General features: G+C 54.3%; 1 protein-coding gene and 1 long non-coding RNA gene across 2 annotated transcripts; one reads left to right on the top strand and one right to left on the bottom strand.

Annotated features, from left to right (window-relative positions):
- Positions 1–1,258: 1,258 nt before the first annotated feature.
- On the bottom strand, positions 1,259–9,422 carry GIPR (gastric inhibitory polypeptide receptor). The gene is made up of 14 exons (XM_030874527.2): positions 9,351–9,422; positions 8,227–8,355; positions 7,789–7,888; positions 7,212–7,319; positions 6,605–6,708; positions 5,815–5,918; positions 5,485–5,629; positions 4,569–4,728; positions 4,300–4,360; positions 3,912–3,981; positions 3,700–3,788; positions 3,469–3,607; positions 1,628–1,669; positions 1,259–1,534 (listed from the first exon to the last, which is right to left on the bottom strand). Exons 2-14 carry the CDS (start codon positions 8,296–8,298, stop codon positions 1,328–1,330), a joined length of 1,401 nt encoding a protein of 466 aa, XP_030730387.1. The 5' UTR covers positions 8,299–8,355; positions 9,351–9,422; the 3' UTR covers positions 1,259–1,327.
- On the top strand, positions 6,272–16,723 carry LOC132593937 (uncharacterized). Its single transcript, XR_009560046.1, has 3 exons — positions 6,272–6,364; positions 14,374–14,561; positions 16,572–16,723. It is a non-coding gene; the product is annotated as an uncharacterized lncRNA (long non-coding RNA).
- The last annotated feature ends 287 nt before the right edge of the window (positions 16,724–17,010 follow it).

The following is a 17,010-nucleotide window of genomic DNA, read 5'->3' on the forward strand; positions in this document are numbered from 1 at the left end:
GGCCCAGCCCTAGGCCCCCACCTTCCCAGAACCCACAAGAGGGGCCCAGCAGGACCACATGCTTGAAAGGACTCTGAGTTCAGCGACCATGGGCCATATCTGTCCAGGGAGCTGGGGACCCCAAGGAAAAGAATGGACAACACCCAGGTACCAACTGAATCTAAGTGTGTGTCTATGTGGGGGAGGGATTTAGGAGCGAGGGTCTTGCATGTGTACAGGTGGTCCAGCGACAGTGAGACTGCTGGCTTTCCTCCTAATTCTCCTAGTTCCCAGGAGCCACCAAGAAGGGTATGCATGTGTGTCCACACTCTCCAGCTAGCAGTGGTCTTGGCCTCCCTGGATGTAGGTTTCAGCTCTGACACCTGCCCTGAATTGCCCATGTTGATATCTACACACAGAATCCTCCTCTCTGGACCCCAGTGCCACTCATATTTCTGTCTCTCACTCTGACCTCTCCTGTGAGCTCCAGACCCTTATTCCCAGCTTAACATGTCCAAAGAGCACTATTGGTTCTCCCCACCCTGAACCCCATCTCCCTCTTTCCTCTCTCCAGCCCCAAACGAGAAGTCTTCCCTGGCTTCTCTCCTTCCTCGGCAAGTCCTCTCAGTTCTACCTTTAAAACAGCTCTAGAATCTGTTTCACACCCTATGTGGCCACCACCCTGGTCCAGCCAACATCACCTCCCACCTGCATTAGCCTCCTCCCTGGGCTCCCAGCTGCCACCCTTGCCCCTAATAATCTGTTGCCCCAGAGGGCAGACAGAGAGATCTGTTTAAAAAACTTAGCCCACTCCATTAGGAGCCGCTCCAAAGAACCTTCAGTGCACCTGAAATAAAATTCCCACTCTTCTGCCCTGTCCCACTTCTCTCTCCATCTGTTGGCTCTGACTCACCCCACTCCAGACACGCAGGCCTCCTCTCTGTTCCTCAGACACTGCCAAGCTCCTTCCCGCCCCAGGGCCTTCGCAGATGTGCTTCCTTCTGCCTAGAATCTCGCCGCGAATTCTTTCCAAAGGTGTCTCCTTCACCTCTTTCAGGCATGGCTTAAATGTCACTTCCTCAGAGATGCCCCAGACCACACTAGGTCCCCTTCTAACTTTTCTTTATAAGCCGTTCCGCAGCGTATATGTAACTTGGTTTATCCTCACGGTCTGTTTCCCCACTCAGTTGTGATTTCTAGGAGAATAGGGACCTTGTCTTCTGTTTCCTTCCCCTCCGCCCCCGCCCCCGCGCCGCCCCATTTCCCCAGAACTCTCCACACCAGGCCTGGTACACAGCAAGCGCTCAATAAATACGTGCTAATTGAATGGACCCAAGAATCCCGCAGCCTAGCAGTAACTTTCTAAGACATGGCTGGCCTCACCCCCAGGACCTGGGAGTGTCCTCGAGCACAGAGCGTGGCCGGCGGCGACCTGGCCGGGGCCGGAACCCGAGGGCAGGGTCCGGAAGGCGCGCTCGGGGGGTTGGCACGGCTCTTCGCCGAGTCTGTGGCGCAGGCGGCATTGGTGCCAGCCCCGCCGGATCTCCGACTGCACCTGCAACGGGACAGCGCTCAGAGGCGGCGCGGGGCGCGCCATTCCCTGCGCGGCCGGCAGAGGGCGTGGGCGGCGGGCCGGGGCTCTCCCTACCTCCTTGTTGATGAAGCAGTAGAGGACGCTGACCAGAAAGCCCTGCCAGAGGAGGTGCGGTGTTAAATTGGGGGCAGGGGCAGGGTTATAAACACCCCTTAATGAGCTCTGACCCCTTCCAGGCCCCAAACCACCTCGCCTGCCGCCACCCTGGTCCTACACTATTGCAGTCACCTTCTCCCTGGCTCCCGAATCCCCCCTTGCCCTCGCCAGTTTGCTGAGCAATCAGGGCTGGAGGTTAAGAACAGGTGACCCCGGAGGTAGCCTGCTTGGATGTGATCACCGCTTCCCCACTTTCCTCCCCACTTGGGTAAGCTGCTTAACCCCTCTGTGACTCAGTTTCTTTATCTGGAAAATGGCGTAATAATACAGTGGTGGTCGTGAGAATCGAGGTATTATTAATATGCAAGAAGCCGTAGTGCGTGGCACATAGTTAAACCTTTTTCTGAATTTTATCATAACTTACTACATGATTTTATTTATTTAGCCACACTGTGCGGCTTGTGGGATCTTAGTTCCCCAACCAGGGATCGAACCCAGGCCTTCATCAGTGAAGGCACGGAGTCCTAACTACTGGACCGCCATGGAATTCCCTACTTATAAACTTTAATAAAGAATTAGTTTTATATTTATATAAATTTATACATATTTTAAATATAAATTTAAATAAATATAAAGTATATTTATAATTAAGAAAGTAATTGATATATTAATGCAAGACAATTATTTTATGTGTAATTATTAAGATATTTCTTATCACTTTCCACGATCCTTTTAATATCTAACTCTGATCACGTCCCTCTGCTCTCTTGGCTCCCACCTCACTCAGGAAAAGCCAAAGTCCTCGTTTGGCTCAAGGATCTGCCCAGGTATCTCACCTCTGTCCTTCCCCCCACCACCACCCCCGCTTGGTCTCACTGGCTCCCCCTGCTGAGGCATGCTGACCTTCTTCCATCATGACAGGTACTCTCTCCCACCTCAGGGATCTTGCACTTCACATTTCTCTTTCTGGAACATTTTTCCCAAATGTCTTCCTGGCTTGTTCCCTCATCTTTGGGTCTCTGCTCCAGTGTCTTTTCAGCGAGGCCTTCCCTGACCCCCTGTCTATAACCCCATCCTTCTTTGTTGGCTCCTCATCTCTGTTTTCTTGCTTTCTTCCCCTCTCCTTTAGGCATGTCTCACCATCTGACATTCTGTATATTTTACTTATATAGTATCTTTAGCATCTGTCTCTCTCACTAGAGGGCAGGCACCATTTGGTTCTTGGCTGTATCCCCATAGTAAGCCTGGAAGAGTGCTTGGTACATAGTAAGTGCTCAATAAAGTTTTGCTGAATGTAATGAATGAACAGCCTTATGAAATGAGACAAGTATTGTCCCCACTTTAGAGATGAGAAAACTGAGGCCCAACAAGGTAAAAAGCAGGGTGGAGGCTAGGGTAGGGCAAGCACGGACAGGGTGGGCCTTCAACTTCAGGGAGCACTTCCTTAAAATTTGCGCTTTAGGTACTTCAGATGCCTCACCCTTGCCCTGGCCCTGAGGTGAAGGCCACAGAGCTGGGAGTGACAACCCAAATTTGGCCCCAGCCCTGGCTGGCCTCAAAGCCCTCTATCTTAACCGGGAGGCAGTACTACTGGGGCTGCCTGGTCTCCTGTCTCCTCTCTGCTGCTTCCCCAGCCCGGGGACGGCGCTAGCTCAGTATTTTGTGTAGAATGAATGAACAAAATCCCATCTTCACACCCCATTCTGTGGCTGCGCCAGAGGATGATTGTAACCCTCGTGCCCCTCTGAGTAGGAAGGCCCCAAGTCAAAGGGCGTAGCCCCTGCACCCTGCTTAAGCACCTGGAAAGAACTGAGGAAGATCTCAAAGCTGAGCTTGGCCAAGCGCAGGGCACCCCGGGCCTGTTCCTCAGTCACGGGAGCAAACACCACCTCGTGGACGCCCAGCAGGGGCACCAGCGTCAGCGTGGAGCGAGCCAGCCTGGGGGTAGAGGGTGGCAGTGGTCCCACGGCCCCGGGTCCCCCATCTTGCACCCAGCCACCTTCCCCTCCGTCCCCACTGCCCTCCTTCACCTCAGTCGGTAGTCTGGGCAGCGCATCTGTTGCGTCCTCAGCTTTGACGCGAGGATGCCAAGGATGCGGATAAAGATGAGAAAATTAATCTGCGGGGGGAGAGAGAGAGAGACTGAGCCAGTTCCCCCCTCTCAGGCCTACCCCCCACCGCCCCGGCTTCCCAGGACAGGAAATCCCTGAGACCAGCCTGAAAGAGGTGGGGCCGGCCGTACCAAGATGGTTAGCAGGATAGGGGTCCTTATAATCCACCAAATGCCCTTGATATCGTTCCGCTCCCAGCACCTGGAGGAGGGGGAGTAGAGCTAAGGGACAGAAAACCTTAGGCTCGACGAATTAAGCACTTGAACTCCCAGGCCCCGCCCACCTTCCTTAACGCCACACCCACATTTCCTTAAAGCCCCGCCCGCTACTACTTAGGCCCAGCCCTCATCCCTCCCCTTCCCGTAGTCCTGGAACCCAACTTGCTAAGCGACCTGTTCCTTCAGAACCCACCCAGGTCCCTGGGTGCAATTAGAACCTCCCCACGTTTCCATCGCACCCCTCCCGCGTCCCTCAAAGCTCCGCCCACCTCCCAAGCCCCGCCCCAGACCCACGACTCACTGCGTGTTCTCGTACAGGTACCTGACGATCACCCAAGGAATGACGAAAAGTGCGGGGGCCCCTGTGCAGACCCAACCCCCGCCCCCCACCCCGCCGCAGCTGTCAGAGCGCGCACGGGCCCCGCCAGGCCCAAGACCCGAGGAATTCCCCCGCCGGGAAGGGGAGGCAGAAGCCTAGAGAGGAGAGGAGACCCCCTGAGGTAGACCAGCAGGGTAGCTGGGGAGAGGGGAGGCGCGCTGGGCTGGGCAGGGGACAGGGTCGGGGCTCACCCCAGCCGAGGAGCATGTAGCAGCGGAAGTGGCCCTCCTCGGAGCCTCCCACAAGCACCAGGAGGCTGTGCAGGTAGATGCCCTCCACCAGCAGCCACGTGTAGTTGGCACCCACGCAGTACTGGGTCAAGATCTGGGCCGTGCGACAGGCAGCTAGGGCCTAGGGGGTGGCCAGACAAGAGAAGGGGGCAGTCAGGGCCCCCTCCACCCCCATCTCTTGTCGTCTCTTGACATCAAATATACTCCTCTCATTCTATATCACCAAAGGATGATGTCGTTTTGGTTTCTCTCGCCCTATTCTCTTTCCCTATATGAACTCTCCCACTCTAACATCTTTAATTGGTATCTTACATCTTGCTATCAGAGTTCCCCCCAGATCCCCCCAAATATGGCCTCTCCCACCCCATCTCCTTCTAAGAATTCCACTCAACTACTCCACCTCTCAAAAGTTTTCTCTCATGTCCCGCCAGCATATGGACTCTCCCACCCCTTGGCTTTTTAACAATTGGTATGGCCCAACTTAATAGGTTTCCTCCCCGCTGTCCCTAGAGTTTAGTCTCTCCCACCTTGTCTCTCAGGAACAAATTGGTATCTACCAAATCCCCCCACTAGTTAGTTTCTCCCATCCTGCCACCGTCTCACCTCTAGCAGGGGATTTCTCTCATTGGTGCGAAAGTCCAACGATGGGTGAGATACTGAGAGAACGGGAATGGAAAATTCCAATAGAGGAGGTGATGGGGTGGGAGAGTTCAATGATGGGGGAGGCCGAGTTGGGAGGGTCCCTCTCCAATTGTGTTGGAAGGGTCAAGAGAGATTAACTGTCGATAGGGTAGGAGGTAGTAAATGGAATGGAAACCCTCTGGCCTCACCAGAGGAGAGAGAATCCCAATTTGAGAAAGAGAGAGACGGTGCTCACCCGGTTCCACAGGATAGGAGCCTGATCCCCAGGGTAGGGGCCAGGTGGAGGAAGCAGACGGTCTCGGGTGAGGATGGCTGCTGCCCGCAGCATGAAAGACATGAACAGGTTGATGTGGATGTAGTTGCGAGTGCAGCGCAGCCGCCTGGGGGATTGGGAAGGCAGTCTGAGGACCTGGCCTTGGCCACACAGAGTCCCTTAAACTACCCCCCAGCCCTTCCCACGGAACCACCATTAAATGCTTGTTGCCGGTGGAGCCTGACTACCCCATCTTACTGGGAGAACTGAAGCCCAGTCTCTGCTGCCTCCGCTCAGGGCTGGGGGTCCCACCTGAAGAAACTCAAGATGAGCAAGGCGAGCAGCAGTGTGGCAAGGGACAGGGAGTAGCCCACGGTGTACACAACCTGCAGCCGCTCCAAGCTGAGCCTTTGGTCCTGGGGGTGGGGCAGGAAGACCCAGAAACAGAGCTCAGTTCTTCCCCTAGGGCCACAAAGGTGCTGGAGAGATATCTGCTCTTTGTACCCCACACCCCAGTGTTCCGTTGGGGATCCACCTACCATTGTCTGAGTGGGGCACTCCGCCCCTCAACTCCAAGTCTGGGCATGTGACCAGCCAATCAAAGCATTCTATCTAACACTACACCACACACACACACACACACACACACACACAACGATTAGTCTGAGGGCAGTTATATGACCCAAATCAGGCCAATGACAGTCAGTCCTGGGACATAAAGTTAGAGCTATTGAGACAAAAACTCAGTCTTCCTACATTGTTGCTTGGTAGGTGGAATGTGAGCCTGGTGCCAGTGAGAGCCACCTTTTCCACTCCACAGAGAAGAGGACACCATCATACAGAAAAACAGAGGAACAATATGGTGAGATTCCCAACTACATCATTTTAGCACCCAGATCCAGCTCTGCCTGAAGCTGTAGCCTTATACTTTTCAATCACAGAAGCCAATATATTTCTTTTTCTTTCTCCTTCAAACAAGGAGCTGAATTTCTATCACTTGGAACCCAGAGTCCTGAACAGTACCAGGGGTTTGAGGCTCTGTCTGAGGCTGCTTTCTGCCTATGTCTGGACATCCTACCCTGAATCCCTCACCTCTTCTTACCTGAAAAACCCCATTCTTCTCTGGGTTCTCACACTGAGAATGGTCTCTCCAAGGTCCCCATTGGCCATCACTGCCACAATGGCGGAGGACAAAGCCTGCAGCCACTGTGGGGAAACAAGGGAGGGGATCAGAGGCACAGAGATGGAGGCAGAAAGACAAATTGTGAGACGAAGGCAGAGAGAGATCCAGTGATATGATGATGATAAACCCTTATGTAGCATTATACACGTATCAATTAATTTAATATTCATAACAAGCCTGTGAACTTGGTACTATCATAAACATCATTTTACAAACGAGGAAAGTGAGACGTAAAGAAATTAAATAAACTACCCTAGGTCACACAGCTAGTTAGGCAAGGAAGACCAAGATGTGCAGAAACAGACTCATGAAAAGGAGAGAAAATAAGAACGTTGTGGTCCTCAGAGAGATACAGAGACAGAGAAGGGGCATTATGCGGTGACCCAGCCAGGGGTGGACAGACAGAAGGAGACACCCAGCCGGACAAAGAGGAGCAGGATTGCTGCGGGGCAGTGGTGTCTGGGGTCAGGGTTAAAAGAGAGCTGTTTGTGTCAGGGGAGGGCCCGGTGTCCACGAGGCAGCTCACCATGGCGGTTCCAGGGCAGGTACCAGGGGCAGGACGCACGGGCAGTGGCATTGGGTGCAGTGTGGTCCCAGCAGACGTACATATCAAAGGACCCGTTACAGGCGAGGCCTGGGGTGGGCGTGGGGGCCAGATGTCGGGTGGACCTTCTGTACCTCTCGCCCAATACTTCTCCGCCTTCCACACACAAGCCCTGCCCCAGCCCCGCCCACCTGGAGTGGTCGGGTCCCTGCTCCGTCACAGCTCCTCCCACCAGCTGTGGCCCCGCCCACCTTCCGAACCCTGCTCTGGGCTCCTTCCACCAAGCAAGTTCCCGCCGCAGATGCTTCCCACTCTGCAAGGCCCTTCCTAGGCTCCACCCCAAACTCCCTCTTCGCGGTCCACTCTAGGTCCCACCCACCTAGTATAGGCCTCGCCCAAGACCCCTCCCTTTTCAAGGTTCATCTCAGGCCACTCCCACGCCGCCCACATTTAACACAGACTTCTCTCAGGCCCCGCGGATCAGTCCTAGGCCGGCCTCAAGCCCACCCCTCTCAGCCCCAGACCTTCTCTTGCTCCCAGATCTCCACCCCAGTAACACCTGCTGGGGGCGCCGCAGCCTCCAGTGTCGCCTGGCACTCCCTGCGGTACCGTTCCCAACGCTGGTACAGCTCTCCCGCCGTCTGCCCCTCAGAGCCTGCCTACAAAAAGAGAGAAAGGTGGACCCCCCCAAACCCGCCCCGCGCTGACCCCTGCTCCCAGGCAGCGTGGTTCCTGAGGGCCAGAAACACCCTAGAGGGACTTGGAGGGGCTGTCCTGTTTTGCTCAGGAGTCTTGGGTGGCTTAGAAACCTCTTCTAAGTCTTGAGGGGTGCCTAGAAACCACCAGGGGAGTTGCTGTGGGGAACTGAAAACCTTCAGGAACTTTACGGGAAGGAGGCGGCGAGGTCTTAAAACAATCTTCCCAGTGGGATAAGCCTTAAAAGCCGGCCCCAGACATCCCTCCAAGCCTTGAGCTCCTTGGCTCCTCGGGTTCTCACCTCCGCCCTCCGGAGCAGCGGCTCCGACAGCGAGAGCAGCAGTAGCAGCCACCAGGGTGGACAGCTCGGCATCGTGTGAGAGGCAGGGCATGGGGGGCGACGGGTCCGGTCACGCAAGGGCAGCCGGCTCTGGGGGTCCGAGGGCAGAATCAGGAGCCGCCGCCCCCCTCCCCCAGCCCCAGCGCCACCACGCAGAGGGATTCAAGTACCCGGAGGCAGCGCCCCCTCCCCCAAGAGTGGTGATTTGGGGCGGGGGGCGGGAGTGGTGAGGAGTGGGCGGAGACCGAGATCCAACACCTGACTCCCGGGCCCGCTCCCGGCTGTTTCTGGGGCAGCGGCGGTAGAAGGGGGGTGTTTGCTGAGAGTGCGGTTGCCTTAGAGCCGCGCTGGGCAAAAGCGCCAGTGTCACCCGGAGTATAGACCTAGAGACTCCGGGGAACCTGGACACCACCTTGGAGAGGCGGGCACGGAGCTTGAAATGACTCTTGAAGTTCCCACTCTCCCAAAGGGTTTTCAAATCGCGGATAGGAACCCGACCGTATCAAACTTTCCCTACTGTGGATAAAACCCAGAGTCAGCGGGACAATCGTCTCCTAGGGACCAGAGAGGCATCAGACCCTCTTAGGTCTGCAGGGGTCCAGATGCCTGGAAATCGGTCTAACCCCCAACACCCCACAGCCGGCACCATGTAGGGAAAGGGGAAAGCAAGGAGGATCTCGGCTGGAGCCCCAGAAAGACACAGAGTCACAGAGACATGAGACAAATATAGAGACTGAGAGACACAGAGACAGACAGGATGAGACACACAGCAAGAGACCAGAAACCAAAAGGCAGAGGAAGACAGAGACAAAAATGTGGGCTAGGAGACAAAGAGGAGATAGAGACGTGGAGAGAGACAGAGAATGGGAGAAAGAGGCAGAGATACAGAGCTATCTAGAGGCTAAACAGAGACTGTGAGACATGGAGACAGAGATGCTGAGAGACAGATAGAAGGAGGATATAGACTGTGGGCACAGAGGGGCGGAGGGACAAAAGCACAGGCTAAGAAATGCAGAAAGAGGGGCCCAGAGACTTGAGGGGGACGTGTGGCAGGGGGAACGGACTGGGATGGGGGGAGCCCTCACCTGTCCCCAGCCCTCCTCTCGATCCCTTGCTTCTGACGCTGCTGCCTCCACTGCCTCGCCTGGGCTCTGGAAGAGGTGACAGCCTAGGGTGGTGGGAGGGGGCGGGGCCAGGGCGGGCCAAGGAACAGGAAGGGGGAGCTCGGGGCAGAGACCCAGCACAGGGGGCCAGTTGCATGTGAGTGTCACAGCCACTCACAGCCAAGGGTCACGTGGGAGAACAGTCACTGTCATCATCCTGAGGACCCCCCCTCCCAGGGTGCACAGCCTCTCACACTGTCCCACCCGCCCCACTCAGCCACTGCACACGGAGTCGCAGTCACACACAGTGTCACGCACAATCCCATACACCCAGCCGCAGGGAGGCATGACACAGAATCTCACACACTGTTCCTCACAGAACATGTTCTTCATGTTCATTCACAGTCCTACAATCCAGCGTCACACCCAGAGACCCAAAGTCTCTCCCCCACAGGCTAACAGTCATTCGCAGTGACACAGCCACATACCTGGGGCGTGGACTCCTCTGCTCACACGGAAACACAATCACAGCTTCCCACAGTCCCAATGATACAGTGTCCATCACACACACATTCACACCATCACTAGGTCACATCACAAACACTGTCTGTCTCCCCTCACTGGCCTGTGTGCCCCTTGAGGACAGGGCCAGGGCATCTCAGTCACCACTGGGTCCCCAGCATCACTCAGCACAGGTTGGGGCATAGAGCAGAGGCTCAAAGAATGATGGTTGACGAAATAAAAGCAGACAGTTATATGGTTCCTCACGCAGTCATGCAATCCTTTAATGACGTGATCTGAAGGTAACACACAATGTTACACAACTCCACCCATTAACACGCTCACACATCGAGTCACACACTTCACATAATCACCTACAGAGTCCACAGTCATATTCCAACAACACACATTCCCCCAGTGTCACTAAGGCACACTCTCATGAGCTCCTGGTGTCACATTGTCACACTGTCATCCTCAGTCACATCCAGTGCTAAGGTCATACAAACATACAACGCTCCATCACAGCCTCACCTGCACTCACAAGTCACACACAGTCACACAGTTTTCCACAGGATCACACATCATCATCCCATGATCACACACGAACCCATAGCCTCACGTGATCTGGTCACAGTCACCACTGAATCGCACGCCCCCTCACAATCTCCACTTTCAGTCTTTTCCGTTGCTCTGAAATGCGGAGAATATTTGGCTTAGAAACTGCGTCCCGGCTCTCAGCACTCGCTTCCCCCTTTAATACAAATCACCAATTCCTGCACGTTAATCATACTAGTAACATTCAGGAGCACACACTCCCTGGGGAGCTGTGAGGTAAATGGGACAGAGGTGAGCCTGCCCATTTTGCAGAGGAGAAACTGAGGCCCAGAGGCCCCGGGAGGGGCAGGGAGTAAGGGTGGCGTGAGATCCAGCACCAGAGGCTAAAAGGAGACCAGTCTGGGGGAGGGGGGTTGACATGGGTGGGTCCTGGCTTCCTGACCTCCAGCTGGCCTCCCTGCTCTCTGCCCCACATTCCTGGCGCCCTCTGGGTCCTGGGAAAGGCTCAGTTGAAGTGGAGAGGGGAGGGGTCTGAGATTGCCCGGCACCTCGGGAAGAGGCTGGAGTTGGGAGGGAGTCTCTTCTTGGCCTCAAGAGGGCCTGGGGGTCACTTGCTAGGGATGGGAAGGTGGGGGGAGGCTGGAAAGTGGGAGGAGAGAGGCTGGGGGCAGGAGGGGGAAGCAGGGGAGAGGAACTGAGGTGGTGAGAGAGACAGGAAAAGAAACCAAGGACCAAGAAAAACCAGAGACAGGCAGAGAAAGGCAGAGACAGGAAGAGGCAGAGACGACAGAGACTAAGAGAGACAGATAGTGAGAAAGAAATAGAAAAGGACAAAAAAGTAGAGAGAAATACCGAGAGAGAGAGAGAGAGAGAGAGAGAGAGAGAGAACAAAACAAAACAGGGGAGAGAAAACAGGGACCAAGAGAGGGAGAAAGACAGAGAGAGAATAGATACAAATTGGAAGATGGAGATGGGGAGGGTTGGAGGGAGAGAGAGCCTGAAAGACGGGGACCCTGAGGAAAGATAACCAAGGCAGGAGCCGGGAGATGAGCAGCAGGGCTCAGAGCCCCTCGCCCCTCCCTCATCAAGTCCCTCTGGGAAAGCACAGGGCAGAACAGAGCACTGGGTGGGGGGTGGGCGTGAAGGACAGGAGGGGTGATGCCTGGGTCCCCGACTGGACCCCTGCCCATCTCAGCCCTCCTGAGGGCTTTTACAGTCTCCCAGGGTCTGGGGAGGAGGCACCAGGGCCACAGGGGTGGCCACAGGGGCCCTCCCCCATCCCCACGCTCAGCGCTTCTGGAAGCTGCAGGCAGAGAAGCAGCCCTGCCCTGTCCCCCTGTTCTTCTCTCTCTATCATCCATCTCTCTCCACGCCATCTCCTCTCTCCTCGGTCTGAATGTCTCCTTTCTCCTTTCCTCTAAGCCCGCACTCAGTTTGTCTGTCTTCTGCTCTTGTCGGCTAGACTGTCTTTTCTCTTCCCTCCAGGTTCCCTTTCGCCCCCTCCTCATCTCTCTTGCTCACTCCATTCTCCAGGTCAGTCTCTTCTTGCCTGTCTTGAAGCTTTCTCCTTTCTCATCCCTCTTTTCCTATCTCCTCTCAGGGTGTCTGTCTGTTTTTCTCTCTCCATGTCCCCTGGTCCCGGGTCTCCAGGCTGTTGTTCCCTCCACCCCAGGCCTGACCAGGCAGTGCTCCCCCCACCTCAGGATGAAGCTGGGGGACCTGTGCCTCCCCCCATGGGGCTGCCTGGCCAAGAAGAGCCTGTGGGGAGCAGGCAGGGGCCTGGAGTGCCGGCAGATGGTGCAGGAGAAATGAGGCAGAGAGAGATGGGGAGAGGGGGGCCCCATAGGGACTGAGGCCAGAAATGGGAGGCCAAGATGGCCCCCTGGGGACTGCGGAGAGACAAGGCCTGAAAGACAGAAACCCAGAGAGAGACACACACACACATACATAGGATCCAGAGAAAGACAGGAACCCAGAGACAGAGATCCAGAGATGGGGGCCTAGAGAGACCAACACAAAAAACATGGGACTCAAAAGAGAGACAGAGACAAAGAAGGACATGAGACCCAGAAAGACAGAGACAAGACCCGAAGAGAGACTGAGACATAGAGACATAATACCAAGAGAGACACAGAGACGTGGAGAAACCTAGGGATGGGAACCTAAAGAGAGAGAGAGAGAGAGAGTAAAAGGACAGAGAAAGAGACTCAGAGAGAGGAGACCTGAGAGACAGAGACCCAGAGACAGGTATCAGAGCGATAATCAGAGACAGAGATGAAGAAACGGTCCAGAGAGACAGAGAGACTTGGAACACAGATAAATGAGGATGGGGATAAACTCTCAAAGACACAATCAGATAGAGATGAGACAGAGATGAGGCCTGGCTCCCTTCACCCTCTTCCAGGAGGGGGGGTGCTTCCCCTGACCCTGCCTCTCCCCCCTCACTGCCCCCCACCCTCTTGCAGCACGTCCCCAGTCTCCATAGCAACCTTCCCAGATCCTGAGGGCAAATATTGTCCTGGGCAGAAGCAGCGGGGCTGTGTTGACATATTCTCTTGCTGGTGGACTGAGGGCTCCAGGGAACCAAGAGGCCAGGATGGGAGGGCAGGAGAGCAGAGGGGCTCTCCGCTGGGGCCCCAAAGACAGCTCCCACCTGCCACCACCTCCAGATCAAGGAGCAATGCTCCCTGCCCCTGGGAGGAGCCTCTGAGACATTCAAACCTGGAGCCCTGCCTGCCCCCTGGTGGTGGTGGGCCATCCCTCAAGCCCATTTTCTAGCGTCATGGAGAGCAGGCTGGCATTTTCCTCCTGGTTTGTACTTACTTTGTTTTATATTATATTATTTAATTTTAATTTTATTTTTTGGCCACACCATGCGACTTGTGGGATCTTAGCTCTCCGACCAGGGATCGAACCCGTGCCCTCGGCAGTGAAAGCGTGGAGTCCTAACCACTGGACCGCCAGAGAAGTCCCCTTTCCTGGTATTTAGAATCTGGCTCTTCCTCCCTCTCCTCCCAGCCCCTACTCTGATCCAGGACCCTTCTCTCCCTGTTCTGCTGCCCCAGTCGTGTCCCTCTCCTTTCCATCCATCCCCCAACCTCCCCAGAGCAGCCAGGCAGTGAGAGTGGTCCTGCTAAAGCACAAACCTGTCCCTGTCCCTCTCCTGCTCAGAACCTGCCATGGCTCCCTCAGGCTCCTCTCACAGCCTTCCAGGCCTTTGCTGAGCTCTCCAGCCTTCTCTCCATCACTTCCCGACTCTTCAAACCCTTTCCAGCCCCCCAACCTCGGTTCCAGCAGTTTTTTCCGCCTCACATACTTCCACACAATTTTGGTCAAGTCTTCCAAGCCCACCTCAAAATTAGCTCAGTCACTCAACAAATAATGATTTCTTCTCCTGAACCATGAGCTCTGCGAGGGCAGGGCTGGGGCTGTCTCAGTCACTACTGGGTCCCCAGCATCACCCAACACGGGTTCGGCACAGAGCTGGATTCAATTTACTTTATTGGGTACTTGTTATATATCAGGCCCTGGGCTTGGTGATGCTGGGGGCCTGGATGGCCAAGATAGCCCTTGCCCTGCCCTCATGGAGCTCCCAGCCCAGGTATAGACTTAGGGAGACAGACTAACAGAAGGAGAGGTAGAAAGAGAAACACAAAGAAAGAAAGAGTCAGAAAGACAGAGGAAAGAACTTCCCTGGCAGTCCAGTGGTTAAGACTCCATACTTCCACTGCAGGGGCTATGGGTTCGATCCCTGTCCGGGGAACTAAGATCCTGCATGCCACGCGGCATGGTCAAAAAAAAAAAAAAAAGAGGCTGAGAAAAAATCAGTCCCAAATCAGGCTAATGAATAATAATGATTGTACCATATATTGGGCATTTTACATATACGTATCTCACTTGATCCTCATAACAGACCTGTAACAGAGGCATTTTCATTTCCATTTTCCAGAAGAAGAAACTGAGGCTCAGAGAGAGGCAGTAACTTGCTCAAGGTGACTTAGCTCATAAGTGATACATCAAGGACCCAATTTCCAGACGGAGACATAAAGAGAGACAGAGATGAGAGAGAAAAGCAGCTGGAAACCTAGAAGAGAGAGAAGGAAACCTAGAGGCAGAGAGAAAAGACAAAGCATGACGGTGAGCCCTGCTCCCAGCCCCCTGGCAAAGCTGCCCCCTCCCCCCTCCTGTCACCCGGGGCCTTTAACATCTATCTGAGAAAGCACTTGTAATAAAACTAGCTCTATTAGCCTTACCCAAAACCCACTGTGCCGAGCAGCACTTAACAGGCATGAGCTCACTGAACCTGCTCTTCTCCCCTGGGAAGTGGGTGGTGGGATGACTCCCATTTGGCAGAGAAGGAAAAGCCAAGCTATTGGGCCAAGGTCACTGTATGCACACAGAGCAAGGACTGACTCATCTTTGTGTGTCACCTGCCCCAACAACCCACCAGCCTAAACTCCTCCCGCTGTGGTTCCTTCATTCACAACCTGGTTGCACTTCCCACCCCCAACACACAAGAGCCTTCAGGATCTGAACTCCCTTGGGCTCCCACAGGCCTCTGGGGACGCTCCGGTAACAGCCCTTAGCACATTGCAGCCTGCTGCACACTGTTCTGTATGTAGGAGTCTGATTTCCCCTCTCCTAGAATTGGAGCTTAGGGAGGTGGAGGGTGGGAGAAATGGGTGTTTGGGAAGCAGGAAATCTGAGTTCCTGCATTGTTTCTGTCAGTGACACAGTTAGCTGTGATCGTAGAAGGATAATGGCCCACGTCTATTTTGGTCATCACTTGGAACCCGTTATTGATCTTATATAGTAGGTTTCACTGAGAAATGAATAGGGGTTGCTGTCATTTATGTGTGCCTACTGTGTGCCAGGCACTGTTCTCATGTGTGATTTACATAGGTGGCCTCACTAGGGCTTATGGAGGATACAGTGACAAACCGCCAACATCTGCCCACAATCTTCGAGGTCCTGCAAGATCTGCAGGCCCATTACCTCCCTGACCTCATCTACCTCCTGCTCTCCTCCTCCTCCACAGCTCCATCCTCACCGGTCTTCTTGTTGCCCCAGGAATATGCCAAACTCATACTTACCTCTGGACCTTTGCACTTACTCTTCCCTCTACGTGGGAAGCTACTTCCTACCCCCACCCCCACCCCACCTTGTGTGACTGCTTTCTTCTTGTCATTTACATCTCAGCTCAAATGTCACTTCCTCAGAAAGACTTTCGCTGGCCCCACTCTCTCTAAATTAGCCTCACCCTCCCATCCCTGACCATATCACTCTATCTTATCTCTGTAATGCCAGGACCTGAAATTATCTTATGAGCTCTGTGCCTGTTTCTTTATCTGTAAAATGGTGATGAAAATAACTGAGTGCTTGGCACATAGTAAGTGCTCAATAAATGTTAGCTATTACTATTTACTTGTTTTCTGTATTGTGGTTTACTTCCTCCGCAAGCTGCACAGACCACGAGGGCAAACTCTGGGGCTGACTTGCTTATCACTGAAACTCCAGCACTTAGAACAGAGCTTGGCACATAATAGGCACTCAGTAAACATATTTATTTATTTATTTATTTATTTATTATTTATTTTTGTCTGCGTTGGGTCTTCGTTGCTGCACGCAGGCTTTCTCTAGCTGCGGAGAGCAGGGGCTACTCTTCGTTGCGGTGCGAGGGCTTCTCCTGGCAGTGGCTTCTTTTGTTGCGAGGTTGTAGGTGCGTGGACTTCAGTAGTTGTGGCATGCAGGCTCAGTAGTTGTGGCTCGCAGTCTCTAGAGCACAAGCTCAGTAGTTGTGGCACGCTGGCTTAGCTGCTCCATGGCATGTGCGATCTTCCCGGACCAGGGATCGAACACGTGACCCCTGCATTGGCAGGCGGATTCTCAATCACTGCGCCACCAGGAAAGTCCCCAAACTTTCAAATGAATGAAAGAAGTAGGCACGATATGACCCCCCACTTTCCAGATGTGGAAACTGAGGCTCAAGGTCACAATCAGAAACTGGTGGAGTCAGGATTCAAACCCAGGCCAATTTGGTTCCAAAGCCCTGGGCTTCCAAGGCCTGCTGTGTCCATCCAGAGGCAAATCTCTTCTGCTTTGGGCTCACTTCCCACCGCTATAAAGCATATTCTGGGTCATTTCTAGGTGCTGACCCTCAATGGAGACTTGGAGAAGGTGATCCAGTATTCTTTAAGTCCATTGTCAGCGTTTCTACCCTCCCCTCTCCCCCCAACTTCGGAGCCGCCTCCGACTGACACCGCCAGCCATCCAGGCATCACAGCTGGGCCTTTGTCAAAACCCGGACTGGATAACAAGGTTATGGGAGATGAACGCTATAGGGGAGGAGCTAAGGGCCTGGGGCGGCCAATAGGAAAGTGGAAGGAAAGGTTAGGGAGGGACTAACAGACTTGGGGGTAGGGGTATAAACTTAAGGGGCGGAGCCAATCCTATCAGGAGGCCGAGTCAAGGGCTCTGGGCCAAGCACCATCGCCCTGAGATGCTTAGGGGGCGGTGCCAAAAGCTCTGGGGGCGGGAATAGAACTTTAACTCCCCCCTCAGGATTCTGGGGTGGAGTTAAGAGCCC

This window comes from Globicephala melas, chromosome 19 (genome assembly GCF_963455315.2).
Source record: "Globicephala melas chromosome 19, mGloMel1.2, whole genome shotgun sequence".
NCBI classification, from domain to species: domain Eukaryota; kingdom Metazoa; phylum Chordata; class Mammalia; order Artiodactyla; family Delphinidae; genus Globicephala; species Globicephala melas.

Bases quoted from the DNA above. Each gene is read 5' to 3' on its own strand.
- GIPR (XM_030874527.2), bottom strand. From the start codon at position 8,298: ATGCCGAGCTGTCCACCCTGGTGGCTGCTACTGCTGCTCTCGCTGTCG. The intron at 7,320-7,788 runs GTGTTACTGGGG...CGCCCACCCCAG, and splicing joins GGCTGCGGCGCCCCCAGCAG to GCCTCGCCTGTAACGGGTCC. The intron at 4,361-4,568 runs GTGAGCCCCGAC...GGGTCTGCACAG, and splicing joins CTACATGCTCCTCGGCTGGG to GGGCCCCCGCACTTTTCGTC.